At 49.9% G+C, this 20,537-nt stretch overlaps 1 protein-coding gene across 1 annotated transcript; it reads right to left on the reverse strand.

The window, feature by feature from the left end:
• Positions 1-567: 567 nt before the first annotated feature.
• Positions 568-20,186, reverse strand: C15H17orf67 (chromosome 15 C17orf67 homolog). Its single transcript, XM_059149424.1, has 4 exons — positions 20,105-20,186; positions 18,863-18,963; positions 2,673-2,810; positions 568-1,001 (listed from the first exon to the last, which is right to left on the reverse strand). Exons 1-3 carry the CDS (start codon positions 20,157-20,159, stop codon positions 2,694-2,696), a joined length of 273 nt encoding a protein of 90 aa, XP_059005407.1. The 5' UTR covers positions 20,160-20,186; the 3' UTR covers positions 568-1,001; positions 2,673-2,693.
• Between the last annotated feature and the right edge of the window lie 351 nt (positions 20,187-20,537).

Consider the following 20,537-nt stretch of genomic DNA (forward strand, 5'->3'; position numbering starts at 1 on the left):
TGCTGTTGTTGGTCTCTGACCCTGCAACCTCTGATTTGGAGAGTTGTGGGCACTTGAGGGATAGAGAAGCTACAACCCACTTTCCACCGAAAAGTTTTATCCTTGGCTAGAAGACCAGGCTGTGCGCCTGGCAGTCAGTGATGGCTCTCTGTCCAGGGCAGGCCTCAGGCAAGTCATCTCTTTGCCAGTAAAGATGGCCCTTGTGAAAAACTGCTAGGAGTTTTCATTTCCTCCATCTCAAAGAACTGCAAGCTTTCTTTCTTTTTTTTTTTTAAGATATTATTTATTTATTTGACAGAGATCTCAAGTAGGTGGAGAGGCAGGCAGAGAGAGAGAGAGAGAGAGAGAGAGAGAGGAGGAAGCAGGCTCCCCACTGAGCAGAGAGCCCGACGCGGGGCTCGATCCCAGGACCCTGAGATCATGACCTGAGCCGAAAGCAGAGGTTTAACCCACTGAGCCACCCAGGTGCCCCCGAGCTGCAAGCTTTCTGATGCTGGATTCACAAAGGAAACAGGGAGGGAAATCTCAGATTTTCTTGGAGGAGAAAGAAAGGAGATGTCACAGAAAGCAGATTGAACACCAACGTTTATTAGAGCAGACAAGGTGGGGAGAGGAATGGACGACTAGAGGCCTCCACAGCCCCCAGGGCAGGCCTGCAAGACTCCCCAGAGCCCTGAGGGCGAGCAGCCTGCCAGTCGGCTGAGCCTGAGGTGCCCTTACATTCTCCCGGGCTGAGCTTCCCCTCCCGCCCTGCCCCCATCAAACCTGTAGGAAGGCCATACGGGGAGGGGGGTTATACTGGAAGCTATTGGCTTTAATGAGTGACTCAGGTTAGTAAAACGAAGCAGCATCTATATATACATATTTGCCGTTAATCCCCAAGGCAGCCTTTGCCACGCCCGAAGTCTGAACACAGGCGTCCCCATAGCTGAAACACATGTGCAAGAGGGCGCCTCCTCCCGTTTTGATGGTAGCCGGGTCGTGGCTTCTCAGACAGCTTGCTGGAAAAGAACAAGGAAAGAACGATCATGGGATGATCAAGTTGATATAAAGGGGAGTGGAGGAGGGGAAGGAAGAAGCCGCTAAGCGAAGCCGTCAGCTCCTAGCACCTCCCTGGATGTACCAGGCAGCTCTGTCTTCCAGACACTGACTTTTTTCATGCTCGGAACAACCGTATGAGGGAAGAGCCTTTACTACCCCCATTTTGTCGACGAGGCAACAGAGAGAAATTGGGCATTTTCCCCCCATGACGATTTTTCTTCACAATCTGAATGCTCTCTGAATCCACATTCCAAGTAGGTGCGCCCCCCACCCCCCAGCCTCCCCACCCCCGCCGCGGCTTCCCTGTTTCTGTGTCAGTGCGAGCTGCCTGCCCTAAGGCCTCGGGGGGAATCTGTTTTGCAGAAGCCAGTGGTCCCCACCCGGGGGCTCACCCACGGGGCTCACCCACAGGGCCCATCCCACCCAGAGGCAGAGGCCTCCGTCTGTCCGTCTGCCCATGGAGGGTGCCACTGTGGGTGGGGCTCGCTCAACCCAGAAACCACACCTCTCTCCCCGGCCCACACAATAGCACCAAGTCCTCCCTTTCCGGAGAGAAGTCAGCCCAACCCACACCCCTGAAAGAGTGAACTTCTGTTCCACCCCTCCCCCCACACAGAGGACCGGGCGGTGCCATCTACAGGAAGAGTGTGGGATTCGGCGTGGGCAGAAGACTGACATCCCAGCCAGTGCCTGGCAGGAGCTAGGACTAAATCACTCTCACTTAGCTCCTCCATCACATGGGGTTAAACACATGCCCTCAAATGGCACCGGGGTGTTAAGAGGATCAAACAGGAGGCTTCGTGGGAGAGCGAGCCCTCTGGAAGTTCTCAAGAGCGTCACCCTAGAGGGAGTGCTCCTCTGCTGACTCACAGTAGCACAGAATCAACGGCCACGCAGATGTAAGATGTCTCTTAATCACAGATGATAAACGACCCAATTGTATCCTGTCCTGCTTCATCCATAAAAATGACAGAGGAGGCCTGACGTCCACTAGGCTTACCCTCTGAAGGGATTTGCTCCTTTATCTAAGAGGATCTGGGAAGGAGGAGCCAGCGCGGGAAGAGGCAAGCTGCCTGGTGTGGGAGCGGGCAGGGTGCGCAGGCACCCTGGCAACGCTGACAGGCCAGCTCGGGTAGCCTGAAAGAGCAAAGCCAGAGCAAGAGGGGGGGGGGGGAATGGGTGGGCCGGGCAGACCCCCGGGTCAGAAGGCTAGGGGAAGGCAGGAAAGAAGCTGCTGGTCCTGGTGACACTGGAGACGGTTACGATGGGTATCACTGGTCAGGGCCGTAGTTGCTGACCCCACCTGTCAAAACCCAAGTCCCCACAAGCCACCTTCTCCAGCTTTGTATTCCAGAGCGACATCTTCTGGACAGCAAACAGGCTCCCATACCTCCTCTCTCTGGGATCTCTCAGGGAGTCAGAAGGGGTCAGGCTCCCTCTCTGTCCCCAGCAACCCCTCGACCTGGCTGCCACCTCTCTCCCTTGCCCAACTCCTGCCACTCCCTCCCTAGCCCTCAGCCAGCTGGTTAGCCGGCTCCCCTAAGCCATGGCCTCCAAAGCCTCTGAGCCCATGCACGTGCTGTCCACTGCCACCTCCCTAACCTGGAAGGCCCGTGGGCGAAGAGACATACCGGAGGCTGGGCTGGAGCCCCTCACACGGGGTGGACCACGTTCCTGTCACAGTGGGGCTTGCAGTGAGGGTTCAGCCAGTGCTCCAGGAACTTCTCCTCAGCACGATGCTCCAGGCGAAGCAGATGGTGCATGTATTCCTGTCCAGACAAACCCACACAGCGGAGACAGTGACAGCTGAGCCGCTGCGGAGCGACCGGGCTGTGCTTCTGAGACAGGGGAGGGAGGCTGGCAGGCAGGACCGGAGGGGAACCCGCCACACCCACGCCTCTCTGCAGGGACAAGCAGTCAGATACAAAAGAAAGAAATCGGACAACCCAAAGTGCTTAAGGGTGTGTATCTACGGGAACTCACACACACAGCTCCTGGCAGGAACGTGCAACCACCACTTTGAAAAACGATTGTTTGCTGCAATCCGGAAATCCTGCTCCTCATTATACCCCAAGCAGGGGTCCTCAACTGTGATCAGGCCTCAGAATCACCTGGAGGGTTTTTCTCAAAACACAGAAGGCTGGGCCCGGTCCCCCGCCCCCCTGCCCCCAAGAGTTTCTGATTCAGTGGGTCTGGGTGGGATCCTGCTCAGCTGAGCAGGGAGTCAGCTCCTCCCTCTCCCTCCGCCCACCGCTCCCCTTGCTCGTGCTCTCTGTCTCTCCGTCAAATAAATAAATAAAATCTTAAAAAGAAAGAAAGCTGAAGTTGCTCTATTATTATCAAATTAAAAAGTCTTTAAAGCCAACAAAATGTTACTAGGGAGATGGGGACCAAATACAACCTAGCAGTTCCTTGACATGTCAAGCATGGAGGGCCGGATGTGACCTGGCAGTTTTGCTCCCAGGTGCACGCCCCAGAGAAACGCAGACGTGAGCCCACACAGACCCTGGGCACCGACGTTCCGGGCAGCATCACACTCCGCAGCCCAAAAGTAGAAACAACCTGAACATCACCAGCTGATGCATGGAGAGATCCGATGTGGTAGATGCATACGACGGACTATTACTCCTTCGGCCGTAAAAAGGAAGAAAGCACAGACACATGCTGCAACGTGGAGGAACCTTGAAAACATTCCCCTATGGGCAAGAAGCCGGTCACAAAAAAGCCACATTCTGTAGGATGCCCTTCCCATGAAACGGGGCCCGCCCCATGGAGGGACGTGTTCACAGTGGAAAGCAGCTCGCCGCGGGGTGCCTCCCGCCTCCGAAACCGTCTACTGGGGGAAGCAAGCCAGCATCACCTCCCTCACCCTCAGCCTCAACCTGACACCCAGCAGTGGGACTGTGAGTCCACTCCTGAGAGTCCTGGATGCGCACTCCTCCATCCATGCCACATCGGTAGGTCGGGTCCTCCGGGCTTCCCACCCAGGCCGTGACAGCCTCTTCACCCCTCCCCCCTCCCGTAGCACCCCCACCTGTCCACCCCAACACCACACCTGCCCCCCACATCTCCGTTCCCCGCCGCCCCCCCGACAGTGACCTGTCCAAAATGCTGCCCAAAGATGGTCACAGCTGCCCTCGGGCCGTCACCGGCCCTGCCCCCCTGAAAGGAGGAGAGGGTAACAACTCACTGTCCTCAGGGCTGGCCTGCGCCTCTGGATAACATCACAGGACCCAGCAGGCATCTTCTCCCCAAAAGAGAGTACCTGAAGATGGGAATGATTTTCAACGTGAAGCTATGCTGTGGACACTGCCCTGAATGCAGTCGGGGTGCCGTAATGATGGGATGTGAACCATTGCAAAGTAGAAAACAGATCTTGTTATAAACGCATTCGGGTAACCCAGAACAGCAGGGCAGTAATCAGAGACGTGGCATCTCATTTTGGGAGAGAGCAATCGTAGTCAGTAATATCGATACAGGAGTAAATGGCTTTGGTGTGTTTAAATATCATAAAAATCCTAAATCCTGAACTCCCTCCTATGGCATTGATAAAGCTTTAAGAGAGGAATCCAGTTGATAAGTGTTTAAGTTTCTATGAAACCCTCTAGGAAGTCTGTACCCTGTATTAAACATAGCATGGAAAAAAAAAAAAAAAAAAAACCTTCTTTAGTGTTGGTGCAAAAGAATTAATTCCAAAGTGCCCAGTTTTCCTGATTTTTTTTTTCCCTTTCCCTCAGGACCCATGCAGTTTGAATCTGTTTTGTTTATCGTTGTTGTTTTCATCTGACCTATCAAAAGCACTCCTTGTCCCAGGCAAGGGAGTCGCTGGGGCAACCGAGGAGGAAGCAAAAGGTTAGAGGCTCCTGCAGGACCCCGCTGTGGGACAAAGACTCCCCACCAGCTCTCAGGACCCATTTGTGATTTTTGGGTTGAATCCTACCCTGTCCTGGCCCATCTGGGGAGTCTTTGGGCAGAAAAAGAAGAACTGGGGGGGACAAGAAAGCAGTGTGGGGTCTTGTAAAAAAAAGAACCAAGTCTTTCCAGCACATAGCCTTCCTTATTCTACTGGTCCAGGCAAGCAGTTGAGGGAAGGAAGCCCACGTGGACATCTTGCCCGCCTGTGTGCCAGACGGTACATGGTAGAGAGGCTTAGAGGTCCGGGTATGAGCCCGGGTTCAGGGTCTGTTCAAACCCAGACCCTGCCCACAGAGTTTCCCTTCTCCGGTTTCCTTATGTCCATCTGCAAGACGGGGATGGCGCGGGCACTTATTCCACAGGGTTATCAGGATTAAATGAAATGATACAAGTTCCGTGCCACACCTGGAGTCTCTCTCCATTCGTCTAAATTCATTCCTGTCCTCCTTCACGTGGCCCTGTACGATGAGAAGCGGGCTTAGAAGTGCAGCCCACACTCCCCTGACCTGGGGCTTCCAGATGGGTGTGCTGTAGGCGCACCAGCAGGGGAGAGGGAGGCCACTGGAGGAGACCCAGAGGGTCTGCTGGTGGCATCCACTCCTGAGGACCACAGCTCCTAGGGGGCTGTCCTCTCCTGTTCTGGGAGCCTGTTTTTCCCCTTCATGCCCAGGGGCTGTTAGCCTGGGATCCTTTATCATCTCTCGCTAGTTGACCTGAATTCTGGCTCACCTTTGCAAGAAGTCTCTTCCTTAAGCTCTGCGTGATTCCTTGGGGTTATTACTAGATAAGAAAGATCTGATACACATTAAGGTGGTAGATGGAGCCTCCCTCCCAGGAATGGGTCCATAGGAAACTGATAGTAAATGCTTGTGGAATGGGAGACAAAAGCAGCATCCTCAAAGTGGGGTCTGTGCTTCCCTAGGAGCTCCACAAGGTCAAATCTTAACCAGAGTCAAGGCAGTGACAACCACTATCACTGTCCTTGTATCTTTTTTTTTTTTTTAAGATTTTATTTATCCGTTTGACAGAGAGAGAGAGCACAAGCAGGGGGAGCGGCAGAAGGAAAGGGAGAAGCAGGCTCCCCACTAAGCAGGGAGCCTGATGCGGGGCTCGATCCCAGGACCTTGGGATCAGAACCTGAGCCAAAGGCAGACACTTCACTGACTGAGCCACCCAAGGGCCCCTGTCCTTGTATGTCTGACCATCGTGCACTCACAGTGAAAATGCATAAGTAAATAGGGAATATTCCAAAAATGCCCTTTTCGCTGAAGAACACCCCCATGAAACAGAAGAAAGTGACCCCACGGGAAGCCTTCAGGCAGCACCAGGTCCAGCGCTTTTCTCTAAAAAGAGTCCTTGAGGGATTGTTGGTGTCAGGGACTGAACTAGCTATGTGTGACAGGCATCTTTTCAAAAATGAATAAAGTGAGCCTGTCACTTCAAGGAAAACAAGAGATTGTACTAGTTACTGAACAATAAGCTTCAAGCTTTAAAAGGGAAATTAGAATTTTGGAAAACTTGTATTTATTCCCATGAGCCTGACAGCTTCCCAATACTTAAGAGACTTTTCTGATGAGATCAGTGGGGATATTAACAAATGTCGCCACTGGTATACAGCATTTGCATGCCTCTTTAAAAAAAAAAAAATTTTTTTTTTTATGTATTCATTTGAGAGAAAGAGAGAGCATGCATATGGAGAGGGGCAGAGGGAGAGGGAAACACAGGCTCCCGCTGAGCAGGGAGGCCACCAAGGGGTTCAATCCCCAGACCCTGAGATCATGACCTGAGCAGAAGGGAGACATTTAACACACAGTCACCCAGGCACCCCGCATTTGCACGCCTCTTTTAATTATATGCTCATTTGCATCCTCACTCATGTAATCCCTGTCCCACTCAGACAAACCTCCAAACTGGTTTTTCAATGGCAGTGACCAAGGTATGCCTAGTATAGGGCTTAGTGCTGGCACAGAGTAGGACCTCAATAGAACCCACTGGAGAAATCTGCAAACGAGTGAATAAATAGATGACATGACCGTTCTTTTTCTGTAATCCTTCTAAATCCCCCTTGGAAGTTTCCTCGACATCTGTGTCGTTTTCTCATTGTAATGACCCACGCCAAATGTACATTAAAAGCCTTAAAGAATAATATGTATTTCACACTCCTGAACAGCAGCAGAAATGAGCGTTGAAGAAAAACAACCAGAGCAGACACACACATAGAGAGAAAAAGAAACGAGCGCTGGTTTCCATGACATTTCCCTATTTATTTAAAATGTTAGGAAAAGGGATATGCCACAGAGGCTTAGAAGCAATCATTAGTCAAAGATGAAAAGCCCAAAGGCAAATCTGCTGAAAACCACAAATTCAACAATTGCATTGGCTGCGTTAGAAATGACCCAGCATTAACGATAAACTCAAATGTTCCTGGATCGAGAAAGAGGGGATAGATGGAAAATAAGTTTTAATTTTTTTTTGAGATTCCTTTCTTTTAAGAGGAAAAAAAATTAAAGCAAAACAAAAACCAATATCTGCATTCCATGTCTCATCCCAGCTGTAAGGAATTAAGTAAATAATCTCTCAGTAATTAGAGAGGAAATTGGAAGTGATCCTTTAGGATGGCAGTGGTATGATAATGAAGTGAAACACTTGCTCGACCCTATCTAAGCTGAGAGTTATAGAGGGGATAGTTAATCTATCAAGGCAGCAACTTTTTCCAAGGAGGCAAATCCTTCCTCTGACATTTGCATGCAATTAGAAGTCCATCAGCATGAGGATGAATCATTTTGCTCATTAGGGCAAACAAGGTAATCCTCAAGGCAGAAAGGTGGATGGGAATTTAGCTACACGGGGACCCCAGAGGGCTTAGCCCTAAAAAAAAGGCAGATCACTGATGTGTGCAATTTACATCACAGTCACTCCAAACTGGCCTTTGAGATGGTGGGGAACAAAAGGGTAGTAAAGTTACTACATCTATTTGTCAAGGGGCTAAACATGAAAGCATATTTTAGAAAGACTACATACAATAAAGCTAATATGATTTATACTTGCCCAACGAGAACATTCCTTAAAGGAACACAGGCCAGAGTAGAGTGGAAAACATATTCCCAGGGCACATGAGCACTTACAAACACACTCACAAAAGACATAATTTTAGCTCCAATGTCATTCTTCCTAAAGAATTTCCATGACCCATCCCAGCTATTGGCAGATAATTTCTTCCCTAAATTCTGGGATGATTAGAAAAAATTTAATGAATTTAAGTGAGGCCATCTAAAAGATTTCTTTGAAATAACCTCCCAGTTATAGGGTAGAATAATGTCCTACAAAATTTCTCCCCTGCAGAGTAGCAAAAAAAAAAAAGGTGGGGGGGAATGGAAATAAGTATTATGAGCATCTAGTAAATGTCATATACTGTGCTTGGTGCTGGGGACCCAGAAGTCCAACAAAAAGTCCATCTGTTCTAGCAGTTTAGAACAGCCTAGTAGGAGAGACACATTAAAAAAAAAAAAAAAAAAAAGTCACAGGGCACCTGGGTGGCTCAGTGGGTTAAATAAAGCCTCTGCTTTCGGCTCGGGTCATGATCCCAGGGTCCTGGGATCGAGCCCCACGTCAGGCTCTCTGCTCAGCAGGAAGCCTGCTTCCTCCTCATTCTCTTTGCCTGCCTCTCTGCCTACTTGTAATCTCACTCTCTGTCAAATAAATAAATAAAATATTTTTTTTTAAGATTTTTTTTATTTATCAGAGAGAGAGAGGGAGAGAGAGCGAGCACAGGCAGACAGAATGGCAGGCAGAGGCAGAGAGAGAAGCAGGCTCCCTGCCAGGACGCTGGGATCATGACCTGAGCTGAAGGCAGCCGCTTAACCAACTGAGCCACCCAGGCGTCCCAAATAAATAAAATCTTAAAAAAAGAAGTCAGAAATCTCTATCTTGGGGCACCTTGGTGGATCGGTCAGTTAAGCATCTACCTTCAGCTCAGGTTGTGATCCTGAGGTCCTGGGATCGAGTCCTGCATCAGGCTCCCTGCTCGGCGGGGAGCCTGTTTCTGCTTCCCCCTCTGCACTTTCCCCTGCTTGTGCTCTGTCTCTCTCTCTCTCTCTCTCTCTCTCTGTCAAACAAATAAATAAAAATCAAAAGAAGGAAGGGAAAGGAGGGAGGGAGGAAAGAAGAAAGAAGTAGCTGTCTTGTGTTATGCCTGAGCAATGCTCTAATTCATAGTGGGGAGCCTTGGAGCATCAGGGAGGCTTCCTAAAAAAGACATCATTTACAGGGAATCTCTATGAGTAAGAGTTAACCAGGTGGACAAGAGCAGAAGGCACGTGCGATCAGAGAGCTTCAAATTCAAACATTATTGCAGACACCTGCTTCTCCTCATCGGTTTCTAATGCCAATGGATGGCTCCAAGGTGTCCATGCAGACCCCTGCAAGTCTGGGCTTCAGACCCAGCACCTGCGGCCGCCTTTTATCCCTCTCCTGTGTTGTGTTTGGGAGATGTATACATATGAGTGTACATATGAGTGGATTGAATGCATTCCCCCCAAAATATATGTTCATCCAGAACCTGCCCATGTGACCTTCTTTGGAATTAGGGTCTTTGCAGATGTAACCACGCTAAGATGAAGTCACACTGGACAAAGGTGGGCCCTATATCCAGGTGTCCTTGTGAAATGAGTGCAATTTGGATGTTGGGACACAGAGCACACGAGGCCATGGGATGGTAGACACGGAGACCCGCCAAAAAACACCAAAGACTAAAGCAACCATCAGAAGCTGGGAGAGAAAACCAGAACAGATTCTCCCTCGGAGCTCCCCAGAAGGAACCAAACCTGCCAAGATTTTATTTTGAACTTCTAGTCCCTAAATCTGGAGAACTAATGAGAGGGGGGGATCAGTGTCTGCTGTCAGAAGCTGCCCCATCTGGGGCACTTTGTAGTTGCGGCCACGGGAAATGAATACACTGAGGAATCGCAAAAAGGACGTAAAGATGAAAGTAAAAAATTTGCCCCAAATCTTATCACCGAGAGAATACTGTCACTATCATTTGGCAACCTGTTTCCATACATGCATACAAAGAGACGTGTCGGAAGGTGACATTATCTCTTAAAACTTCATTTCTTTCCATTTTGAAAGCCCTGGCAAGAGCGTAGGGACCCCAGGATTCTTACACGCGCTCAAGGTCGGGGGGTGGGGGGTTGATACAGTGGATCAGACAATGTGCCCTGATTTAATTCAGTTAAAAGTACCTAAACCTTCTGTCTCAGCAATCCCATTTGTTATCATTGAACTTGGCCAAACACAAGTGTATAAGGATCTTCATCACACACTGGAAATACCTAAAAAATGACCATTGTTCCAGGAAGGGCTAAGTAAGTTGAGTTGAAATGCGCCTTTGTCCATTTGGGCTGCTCTAGCAAAACACCACAGACTGGGTCGCTTACTACAACAGCAATTCTTTTCTCACGGTTCGGAGGCGCAAGTCCAAGGGTAGGGGCCCAGTGTGGCCAGGTGAGAGTCCCCAAGCCCCTTTTTGGGTCACGGATTTCTCGCTGTCTCTCCACTTGGCAGAGAGGGGTAGGGAGCTCGCTGGACCCCGACAGGGGGTTAGGAGGTCGACATATGAATAGGACGGTGGGGTAGGGGTGGGGACAAGATATATGGTTGAATGGAAAAAAAAAAAAACAGCAAGTTGCAGAACAAACCCAACCCCGCTTACCACACAGCCTTATGTCGGCCGTGAAGGGATAATAGGTAAGGCTGGTGGGGTGAAGGCACAAGGAGGAGGCCTATGTGCCAAGGGGAGGCTGCGGTGGGAGCAGGGGGGGCGCCCGCAGGCTTCCAGCGTCTGGCTCACCGCAGTAGGACTATGGATTTTATTGGGTATAAAGCAGGGAACCACTGGAAGGTTTTTGAGCCAGGGAGGGACAAGATCCGGTTCGCATTTTTAACATCTGACTCTCGCTGCGGTGTCGAGAACAGACACGGAGGGATCTGGAGAGAAGGCACGGAAGCGGACAAGAAAGAATTCCTCCGTCTCCTCTAGGGACCCCTCCCCTGTGGTGGCGGTGGAGGGCGAGGAGTGGTCAGAGTCGAGATTGGGGGCACACAAAACTACGCGAGGGGTTGGCATCATTTACCCCGTTGTGGAAGGCACGAGTAGGAGCTGATGTCAGACCCAACTTAGGGCTGTTGGGTCTCAGCTGTCTAGGAAAGGTCGCCAAGCGAGCAGACTGTCACGTAAATGAGTCCGGAGCTCCCGGGAGAGACAGCGTGCAGCCATCACCATATAGTCGCGGGACTGGACGAGGTGGGAAGGCAGGCCCTGGGCCTGTCCGACATTTAAAGGACTAAGGATCCCGCAAAACGGATGGAGGAACAGAAACTGCCAAGCAGGAAGAGAAGTCAGGCAAGGCAAGGTGTCCGGGAAGACTGGAATCCAGATGAGGAGAGTGCCCAGAAGGAAGGGGGAAAGATGGGTTATGTCATACAAAATAAACGTGGGCTGGCCCTGGGCCGTAGGATGCTGAGAACAGAGGCTAAGAGTCCCCCTCCCAGGGAGCTCTGCAGGATGGCACTTAGTCTCTCAGACTGAAGCGTTCCCAGGGCCTCTGGGGCTTGGCGGAGGAGCAGACTGGTCTGCAGGAGGTGCGAGGAGGAGTCTGAGGTTCCAAGAAGCCCACCAGCCAGGGCTGGGGATCACATTTTGAGTTTAGACCCAAGCCTCGAAAATCCACATACACGCACAATCACAACTGAGGAAATATTCAGGGAAATCTCAGAACATTTTTTCCCCTCTCTTCCCTCTACACATAAACCCGACCTTTCTTTCCATGCATCAATTTCTCCCCAGGTGGGTTTGTTTTTTCCTCCCTGAGGATTTTGAGGCTTCATGATACCAAAGCTCTTCTAACACGATGTCTTTGTGAACTGTCCTTGGGGTCCTAATGTTGACCCCCAAAGTGATTCAGCTGACACCGAACCCAGATGGCCTGTCCCCCTTCAAATTCCAGGCTTCCGCGAGAGCCCATCAAATTCCTGTGAGGTCTAGAACCCATTCCCCCCAAATCCCTGAAGATTTGGGAGCCATGTTTCCCCCAAATCACTCTTGTGGCCTTTCTCACCACGACAGTGGCTTCCAGATCGGAGAGATACCATCTCTTTTGTCTACCACACAGCACATCTCCCACCACCGGCCATCCCCCAAAAAGAACCACTAACACAACGTTGCCATCTTAGCAGACTTCTCCCAAGGTCTGGAGGTCGCAGAGGGTAAGGACAGCGCAGGGCACAGAATAGCGGCATATTTAACGCCAGGCACTACTGTCAGAACAAGTGTCTGCTATTGGCTATTTCTCAGGGAAGACTTTTCTCCTGAGCCCCCACCTTCCCACCTGCTTCTCTCTCTGTTCAACCTCTCTTCACATCCCCCAGCGCTTCCTGCCCGGCTGCCTCCATAGAGTCAACATCTCTCCTGTTTTCTTCCCCAGAACCACATCTCCTCTTGGTGTCTGTCCCCATCCCCACCGGGTTCTACCTTCTTCTGTCAAGGATCCCTGCACGATGCTTACGCTCCTCCGGGGCGGAAACCAGCCCTCCCCACGATGCAGAACCACACCTTCCCAAGAGCATGTGTCCTTCCCGCCACGTGGTCAGCAAAGAACAGAATTTGCGGTGTATTGTCAGGATTTGCGCAGTCGAAACAGTCCAGCCCCTGGGATACAAAGGCACAGCTGGTCTGAACCTGTCTCTGAAAAGCCTGTATGTCTGCGAAAGCCAACATCTGCCAATACCTGAGCCACGAGTCAAGATCATTAACATTGCTTAGTAAATACTGATGTAGAGAGGGCTACTGCAAATCTTCGTACTGGTTTGCATTTGGAATTCCTAATACCTCCCCAAAGCTCCATTCACTCACCCCGATCACTGGCCTCTCTTCTCTCTGAATCTGTTTGCTTTTGCAAGCCCCTCAGAAGGGACAAGCATGACAAAATAACCCCATCAGGCATCTCTCAGTGATTTTAGCTCCGGAGTGAGCGCAAGTTTCAAGGCTCAGCTCCCAAAGGCACGCACATTCCCCAGAAATCACTCCCTCTGTTCATTTGTCCCCATCCACCTGTCAGTCTTCTGGGTCCCATGGCAAAGAATAGCAGTAACCTGTCCAAAAATGTCACTTCCCCTCACCCATGTGTAGTGGGAATTAAAGGGCAGCGTTGAAGAGCTGTGTCCCAGACCTCTGCATGGTTCCTGTCACCTGGCTCCAGTCTTGTCACTCCCCCACTTAAAATCCCCGGTGGCTCCTACTGAGTGCAGAACGGAAGTCACCTCTGCTGTGATAGGCGTGGCCTTCCAGCCCGACCCCCCAGGACCTTCCATTGCCATCGCCTGTCCTTTCATATATTCCAGGGACTCAACTCAAAGTCAGAAATGGAGGAGAGAGAACTGGAATCCAGACCTTCTGAGAAATTATTCTGCAAGGTCTTTTCCAAAACATACATGCACACATTCTCACACAGACACAGACACACACAGCCATCCACAAACCTTACACACACTCTCTCTCTCTCACACACACACCCTCATATATCCTCGTGCCCTTACACACACACACACATACCCTCACACATACACAGACACACACAGTCATATACAAACCCTACACACATGCTCTCTCACACACACAGCCTCTCATGTACTCCTGTCCTCTCACACACACAGCTTCACATACACAACACACACTCACATATATACACCCTCACACATACACACACTCACACACGGACACACCCTCACATATACAACACACACTCATACACACCCTCACAGACACACACACCTTCACATACACAACACGCACGATATGTGTGCACTGAATACCCAGGACGGGGCACCCACTCTACCCTTTTCCCTAGCAGATGGTTTGCACAGAGAAACAAGGAGGCTAGCAGGAGATCTGGGCAAAAGGTCGAGAGCAAGGAAGTACGGTTGCCCACAAATGAAAGGGACTTAGCCCGCCTGTCCCCAGGCTGTAGGCTGTATGGCTGTTCCATCCACCACCCTGACCTCCCCTGCGGCCAGAGGTCCCACCCTGTGGCTTCCTCATGAACAAATGTGGGGTCACTGTGTCCAATGCTCAGTGACATAGGACCAGGATCACCGTGATGTCAGCCGCTCAGCGAGAATGAGTACATGGCTCCTTTTCCATGACAGGTGATTGGTATTTATTTTGCTCTCAGTGAATCCGTAAGAAGGAAGAGCCAATAATGAGACCTCACCCGACATGGGGGGAGAGGTCAAAATATAAGTCTAGGATGCGGGACACAGGGGCAACAGGGCTGGCATGAGGGGAGGAGTCTCTGTTTAAAGAAACCCTGCAGGGGCCTCTAAGCAAACCCCCCCACCCCCGCCTCCTCTCCTAGGGCCGTGTCCTGCTGCCCAAGGCTTCTCCTTGAGCTGCAGCCTGGCTACTGGGAAACCTGGGTTGTCCCCCGAAGCTCTATCCAGATCCCTAAAATACAAGACCAGGAACAGACCTCTTAGCTAGATTCTCAGCAAATTTGCACTTGAGAGCTCCAGAGAAAGGAAATTGACTCATCCGGAGCCCAAAGCCCAAAGTCCATGACTACGTAGTGGCAGGATACGGACTGAAATCACCCCAGGGGGACTATATTCTTTCCGCCTTGCCTCCATGCCTTGCAGGGCCTGAAAACTCCTCATCCTTCAAGCCTCAACTGGGTGAACACCTCCTCCGGGAAGCCTTCCCAGCCTCCCCCCTCCTTCCAGTTAGAGCTAGGCATCCTCTCCCCGCAACCTCATCAGAGAACACTCTGACTCTGCATGTACCCACACAACAGACACGGGCTCCTAGAACAAAGGAAGAAAATCTGGCTCATTTTTCCGTCCCAGTACCCGGCCCCTGGCAAGGCCCAGTCAATGGAAAGCATAATGAAGTGCACATCTGGGTCAGCAAGGAGCACTCTGGGCATGCACCACGTGACCCTCTCATTCTCGCTGTCTGAGCTGAATGCAAACTGGGGCATTTACTCTCCATACCACTCAGTTCAACCTTGAACTGTTTCCTAAAGGATTCATGCTCTTAGTGTTCGTGGTCCTGACTGGACTACGAGCAGGTATAACAGCTGGCAGGTCTGTCCTAGAAGGCCTGTCCCTGGGGGTTCTCAGCCTCGGCTGCATGGTGATACCACCTGGGCAGCTGTGACACCCACCCAGTGCCCCAAGCCACACCCCAGGCCACCCCCCCCCCACCTTGGGTGCAGGACACAGGCATCAGATTTTTAACTTCCCCAGCTGGTTCCAGCACGCAGCCAAGGTTAAGAAACACATTCCGAGAGGGGCGCCTGGGTGGCTCAGTCGTTAAGCGTCTGCCTTCGGCTCAGGTCATGATCCTGGGGTCTTGGGATTGAGCGGACGCTCTGCTCAGCGGGAAGCCTGCTTCTCCCTCTCCTGCTTCCACTCCCCCTGCTTGTATTCCTTCTCTCTCTGTCTCAGTCAAATAAATAAATAAAATCTTTTTTAAAAAAGAAAGAAAAAAGAAACATTTCTAGAAAAATGTGATACCAGAAATTGCTTGTTGATTCAGCCAGTTCTGCTTGCAGGTAATATAATATAATAAATAAAATAGAATACAATATAATAGTGAACAATAGCGTAAGAGACATGCAGAATAAAAGAGAAAGAGGTTGTTCAGCACTTGTAGCCAGGGTTCCTCACCCTTAGCACTGTGGACATTTTAGGCAAAATCATTCTTTGTTATGGGAGCTGCCCTGTGCATTGGAGAACGTCCAGCAGCATTCCTGGCCTTATCCAATTAGACGCCAATAGCAAACCCTCCCTCCTCCCACCCCCATGGTTGGGACAACCAAAACGTCTCCAGACACTGCCAGGTGTCCATGGGGATGGGGGAGAAAAATCACCCCTGGATGAGAGCTACTGAGGAAGGCTAGCTGCCAAATAGCTTATTGCATCTTTATTTCCCATGTCAACTGTAGGTCACATGAGCACTTTTCCAAATTTGGCCAAGTGGCAGAGGGTTCTGGACACTGGGGTCCGTGTCTCAGTGAGGGACATGCAGGGCTGGGCTGGATGCAGGCTGGATGGGAAATGGTTCTGAGAGGCAATATAGGATCACACAGAAGCCAGAGAAGGTAGATTCAAGGCAGGTAAAATAAGTCATTGGTGATCGGCCTATAATGAGATGATCAAAAACAGAACAAAACCTTCCCTGCTCCCCCCACAACTCCCGCCCTACCTCTCAAATTCCTTAATCACAGAGATCATATGATAATTATCTTTCTCTGACTGACTTATTTCCCTAAGCATAATACCCTCTAGTTCCATCCACATCATTGCAAATGGCAAGATTTCGTTTCTTGTGATGGCTGCATAGTATTCCATCGTATATATATATACCACATCTTCTTTATCCATTCATCTATGGATGGACATCTAGGTTCTTTCCATAGTTTGGCTATTGTGGACATTGCTGCTATAAACATTCAGGTGCACGTGCCCCTTCGGATCAGTACATTTGTATCTTTAGGGTAAATACCCATTAGTGTGATTGCTGGGTCATAGGGTAGCTCTATTTTCAACTTTTTGAGGAACCTCCATACTGTTCTCCACAGTGGCTGCACTGTGTAGGAGGGTTCCCCTTTCTCCGCATCCTCTGGGATCGGGAGAGAGACAATCTCATGAAACAAACTGAGGGTTGCTGGGGGAGGGGTGTGTGGAGAGGGTGGTTGGGTTATGGACATTGGGGAGGTTATGTGCTATGGTGAGTGCTATGAAATGTTTAAGCCTGATGATTCACAGGCCTGTACCTCTGGGGCAAGTAATACATTATATGTTAATAAAAACAAAACAAAACAAAAAATAGAACAAAACCCAAAAAGCCAGACATTCAGTAAAATCACAGAGCTGGAAGCAAGCCGAAGGTTGTCGCCGGTGAAGGGCAGTGGTAACTAGAAGCCAGGAGGAGGGAAATGGTCAAAGAAGGAGCTCTCAGAAGTTCTGGACAGGGAAGAACCACACCAAGCCATGGTTGGGGACACAAGTCTAGAATAGCATGGAGGCTGACACACGAGGGTCACCAGAGGCAGAGAGCTGATCTGCCATGGTTCAGTCCCATCTGCTGCAACACTCCAGACTCACCTGTTACCTGATGCTTAAGATGCCTTCAGTCCCCGTGATGCCAGAGCTCAGAGGAGCCAGGGGCAGATGGTGACAGAGAAAATGCCTCTGTCACCTGAGAGCCTCTCCCCTAGCACCTGGAGGGGAGCAGCTTCTTCAATTCTCCCAGCCTCCTAGGGCTCCTGAGGAAGAACCTCTGGAATGGCCCCTCCACACATCAAGCCGAAAGCACAAGGAGCCAGTTAGAGCCCCCAGGGAGCCTGAAGGCAGGCATCCTTCTCTCCACACTCTCTCGGTCTCCCCAGTATCTACCCGCATTCCTTTGCAGCCCCTTCGAGTTCCTCCTCTTTTGCTCACCTCTGAGCATCGGCGTCCCCAGACTTCAGTCCTGGACCTCGTCTCTTCTAATCACATCTCAGACAGTCTGTCTAAAGCTCCAGTGTGCTCTCCCCCACATAAAAACTCCCATCGTCTTCCACTGAACATAAGAGGAAGTCCGAGGTACTCCGGCCCTTTCTGATCTCGCATCTGCCGCCCTCCCAGTCCCCTTCTACCCTGCGCTTAGACAGTCCAAGCCACATGTGACGTCAAGAAAGAAAGGCCACGTCCACTCCTGACAGCCTGATGTCCCTGATTCATTTCTAAGCCACTCGGTGTAACAGCCATTCACTGCCTTCTCTGTGTCTGTCACCAACTCTGAGCAGCATTCCAGCAACTTCTGCTCCCAGTCTCTACACCTTTGCCTGGTCCCTGGTACTTAATACTCAAAGGAGTCATTACTGTTACAACAATGTAACAGTAACAATAATGCAACAGTCACAATAGTGCTGGGTATTATTCTAAGTGTCTTACTAGGTATTCCTTTATTTTATCTTCATAAAGCAGTTATTTATATTATTATTTAGAACAATAATATTATGTAGGAATATAAGTAATGTTTATTGTTACCCTCATTTTATAGACGAGAGTACAGAGGCACAGGAGCACAAGGAGAGGTGCCCAAATTCAGCAGGGTATAAAATGGGGAGCCACGCCCACACAGTCTGACCAAAGGCCAGCACTCTTCCCCACCCTGCAACACTGCATCTTTTTTTTTTTTTCTTTTTAATACTACATCTGAATAAGAGACTTTTAAATGAACTAATCCTGGTAAAAATACCAGAAATGTCAGTACTTCTGCCGTGGGAGGCAGGCGACAAGCCAGGCCAGGGTCAGCAGGGTCTGATAGCACCCACAAGTCACAAAGTAAAGGCAGGGGTGGTGTCTTGGTTCAGAAAGATGAGGCAGATGGCCACCACAAACCCAGAGGGCAGGCCTGGGGCTAAAGACCAAAATCAGAGGTGCGAGGTGGGGGCAGAAACCTACAGGCAGCAGGGCAAGGAGTCTGCCTGTCCAGAGTATCGCCGGCTAAGAATGCGGGTCCGGCTTGCTCGATGCCCAGAGGAAGCGGGGGAAGATGCGGTCGGCACTAGCTACAACACACAGCCCCTAGCATCCCATTCAGGGGTGACATGGGAGATCCTGGGACTCTGGCTGTCAGCCCCACTGTGTGCATTGTAAACACTGTGTGCAGAGTAGGCGAGTGGGTCTGGCCCCTCCCAAGGTGCGGGCGATAGGCTGAGAGCCCCTTCCACCAGAGACCCTGCAGAACCTCCATGGGGCTGCTGGCCCTGAGCTGACACCTGCACCCGGATCAGTTTCAGAATGCAGGGGAGCGTGGAAATGAGGGCACCTTCCCTTCAGGCAGCTGGAGGCCAGCACTCACCCTCATGGGCTCATCGGGGAAACCGGGTTTGCTGGGCCTGTCCTGGCGTCGGGACCTGAGGAGCTGCTTGGCCTGCTTTTCCGTCAGAATCGGGGAGGACCCTGAAAAAGTCAGGAAGGGGCCTGAGGGACTCTGGGCACACCCGCGCGTGCCCCGGCTCACCCGCCGACACAGGGATTTAAAAGTTCAATTACGGTCAAACACAAAAGTTCTTTCACAGGGACCTGTCCCAAAGGATGCCGTGTAACAGAGGGCTCTGGGAAGAATTCTGAATTGTTTCTAACTTGGGAAGCCCAGAGCAGAAGCCGCACGGCTGGAACAGACTTACCCATGGCAAGGGAGGCATTTCTTAAAAGTAGGAGTTAGTTTCATGAACATCAGATTTTTTTCCCCTTTTCTTTCTTTTTTAAGTCATCTCTATACCTCATGTGGAGCTTGAACTCATGACTCCAAGACCAGAGTCGCATGCTCTACCAACTGAGCCAGCCAATTGCCCCTGGATAAGTTTTTTAAAACATATTTTCCTCAGTTCTATGGTCAATGTGTTTCTTGTCCCTTAGGTTTGCTTTGATTTTTTTTTTTCTTTAAATCCCCAAAACACTAAATCGACTACAAGTTGTTATTGGGCAATTCTTCATGAGAATAGGATTGTGTTAAACTTGATAATCACACTTGACCCCTCAAAGAGGATATTATGATGATAAAGTTAATATTGTTTTAATAATCATACATAAATGCTAAATGATATCATCCGATAAAAGTCTGTCAGGTCTTGATGATCTCATATGAACTCTAAACAATGATATAGTTGGGGCGCCTGGGTGGCTCAGAAGGTCAAGTGTCTGCCTTTGGCTCAGGTCATGATCCCAGGGTCCTGGGATCAAGTCCCACATCAGGCTCCCTGCTCAGTGGGGAGTCTGCTTCTGCCTCTCCCACTACCCTCCTCTCATGGCCTCTCTCTCAAATAAATAAATAAATAAAATCTTTACAAAAAATAAAAGATGGTATAGTTAAAGATTTATCAGCATTTCTAGGAATTAATATTCAAATACATTTAAAGACTAAAAAAATAATTTACCTCTAATGATAGCAACTCTGGGAGCCTGCTCTTGGCAGGGCAAGCATTGAATTATTATACATTACATATTCTTTGACATGAAAAAAAAAATTTAATATGAAATAGACTTATTCCAGTTTATTGTGTCAGCAGAGTAATAGGCCATTTTCAGAGTGAATGCTCACCTGCGAAGCAAGTCAGTAAGGTAAGGGAGATGATGAGCGCAAGTAGTTTCTCCATGCTGCCTTAGCTCCTGTCTCAGCTCCTTGCAGAATGAATGCCGCCCCCAGTGGGCCAGCCTACTTGAAGGAAGCCACGTCCGGCCCCAAGCTTGTTTATGCTGTGACTAACTCCACTTACGGTATGATGCTAAATGCATCTGACTCCAAGTTTTTAGTATGACCACTAAACTATTTTCCTCTGAATCCCTGTCAGTTTTCATCCTGAGCAAGGAAATTACCCCTCTGCGATGGGACGTTCAGAGCATGAATTTGAGAAAACAACATTGATATTCCCTTCATTTAAACAGACATAGCCACACCCTACACACACCTATGGTAGGTGTTCTGTGTCTGTAGCTTCAGAGTATGCTCCAACTGTTTGCACCTCTTTTGTTAA

Source organism: Mustela lutreola, chromosome 15, assembly GCF_030435805.1.
Source record: "Mustela lutreola isolate mMusLut2 chromosome 15, mMusLut2.pri, whole genome shotgun sequence".
Classification (NCBI taxonomy): domain Eukaryota; kingdom Metazoa; phylum Chordata; class Mammalia; order Carnivora; family Mustelidae; genus Mustela; species Mustela lutreola.

What these genes read in the sequence shown, in the direction of transcription:
- C15H17orf67 (XM_059149424.1), bottom strand. Translation starts at nt 20,159, where the DNA reads ATGGAGAAACTACTTGCGCTCATCATCTCCCTTACCTTACTGACTTGC. An exon ending in CTTACTGACTTGCTTCGCAG is followed by an intron (nt 18,964 to 20,104) that starts GTGAGCATTCAC and finishes TGACTTTTTCAG; the next exon opens with GGTCCTCCCCGATTCTGACG. An exon ending in TCCCCGATGAGCCCATGAGG is followed by an intron (nt 2,811 to 18,862) that starts GTGAGTGCTGGC and finishes TTGTCTGGACAG; the next exon opens with GAATACATGCACCATCTGCT.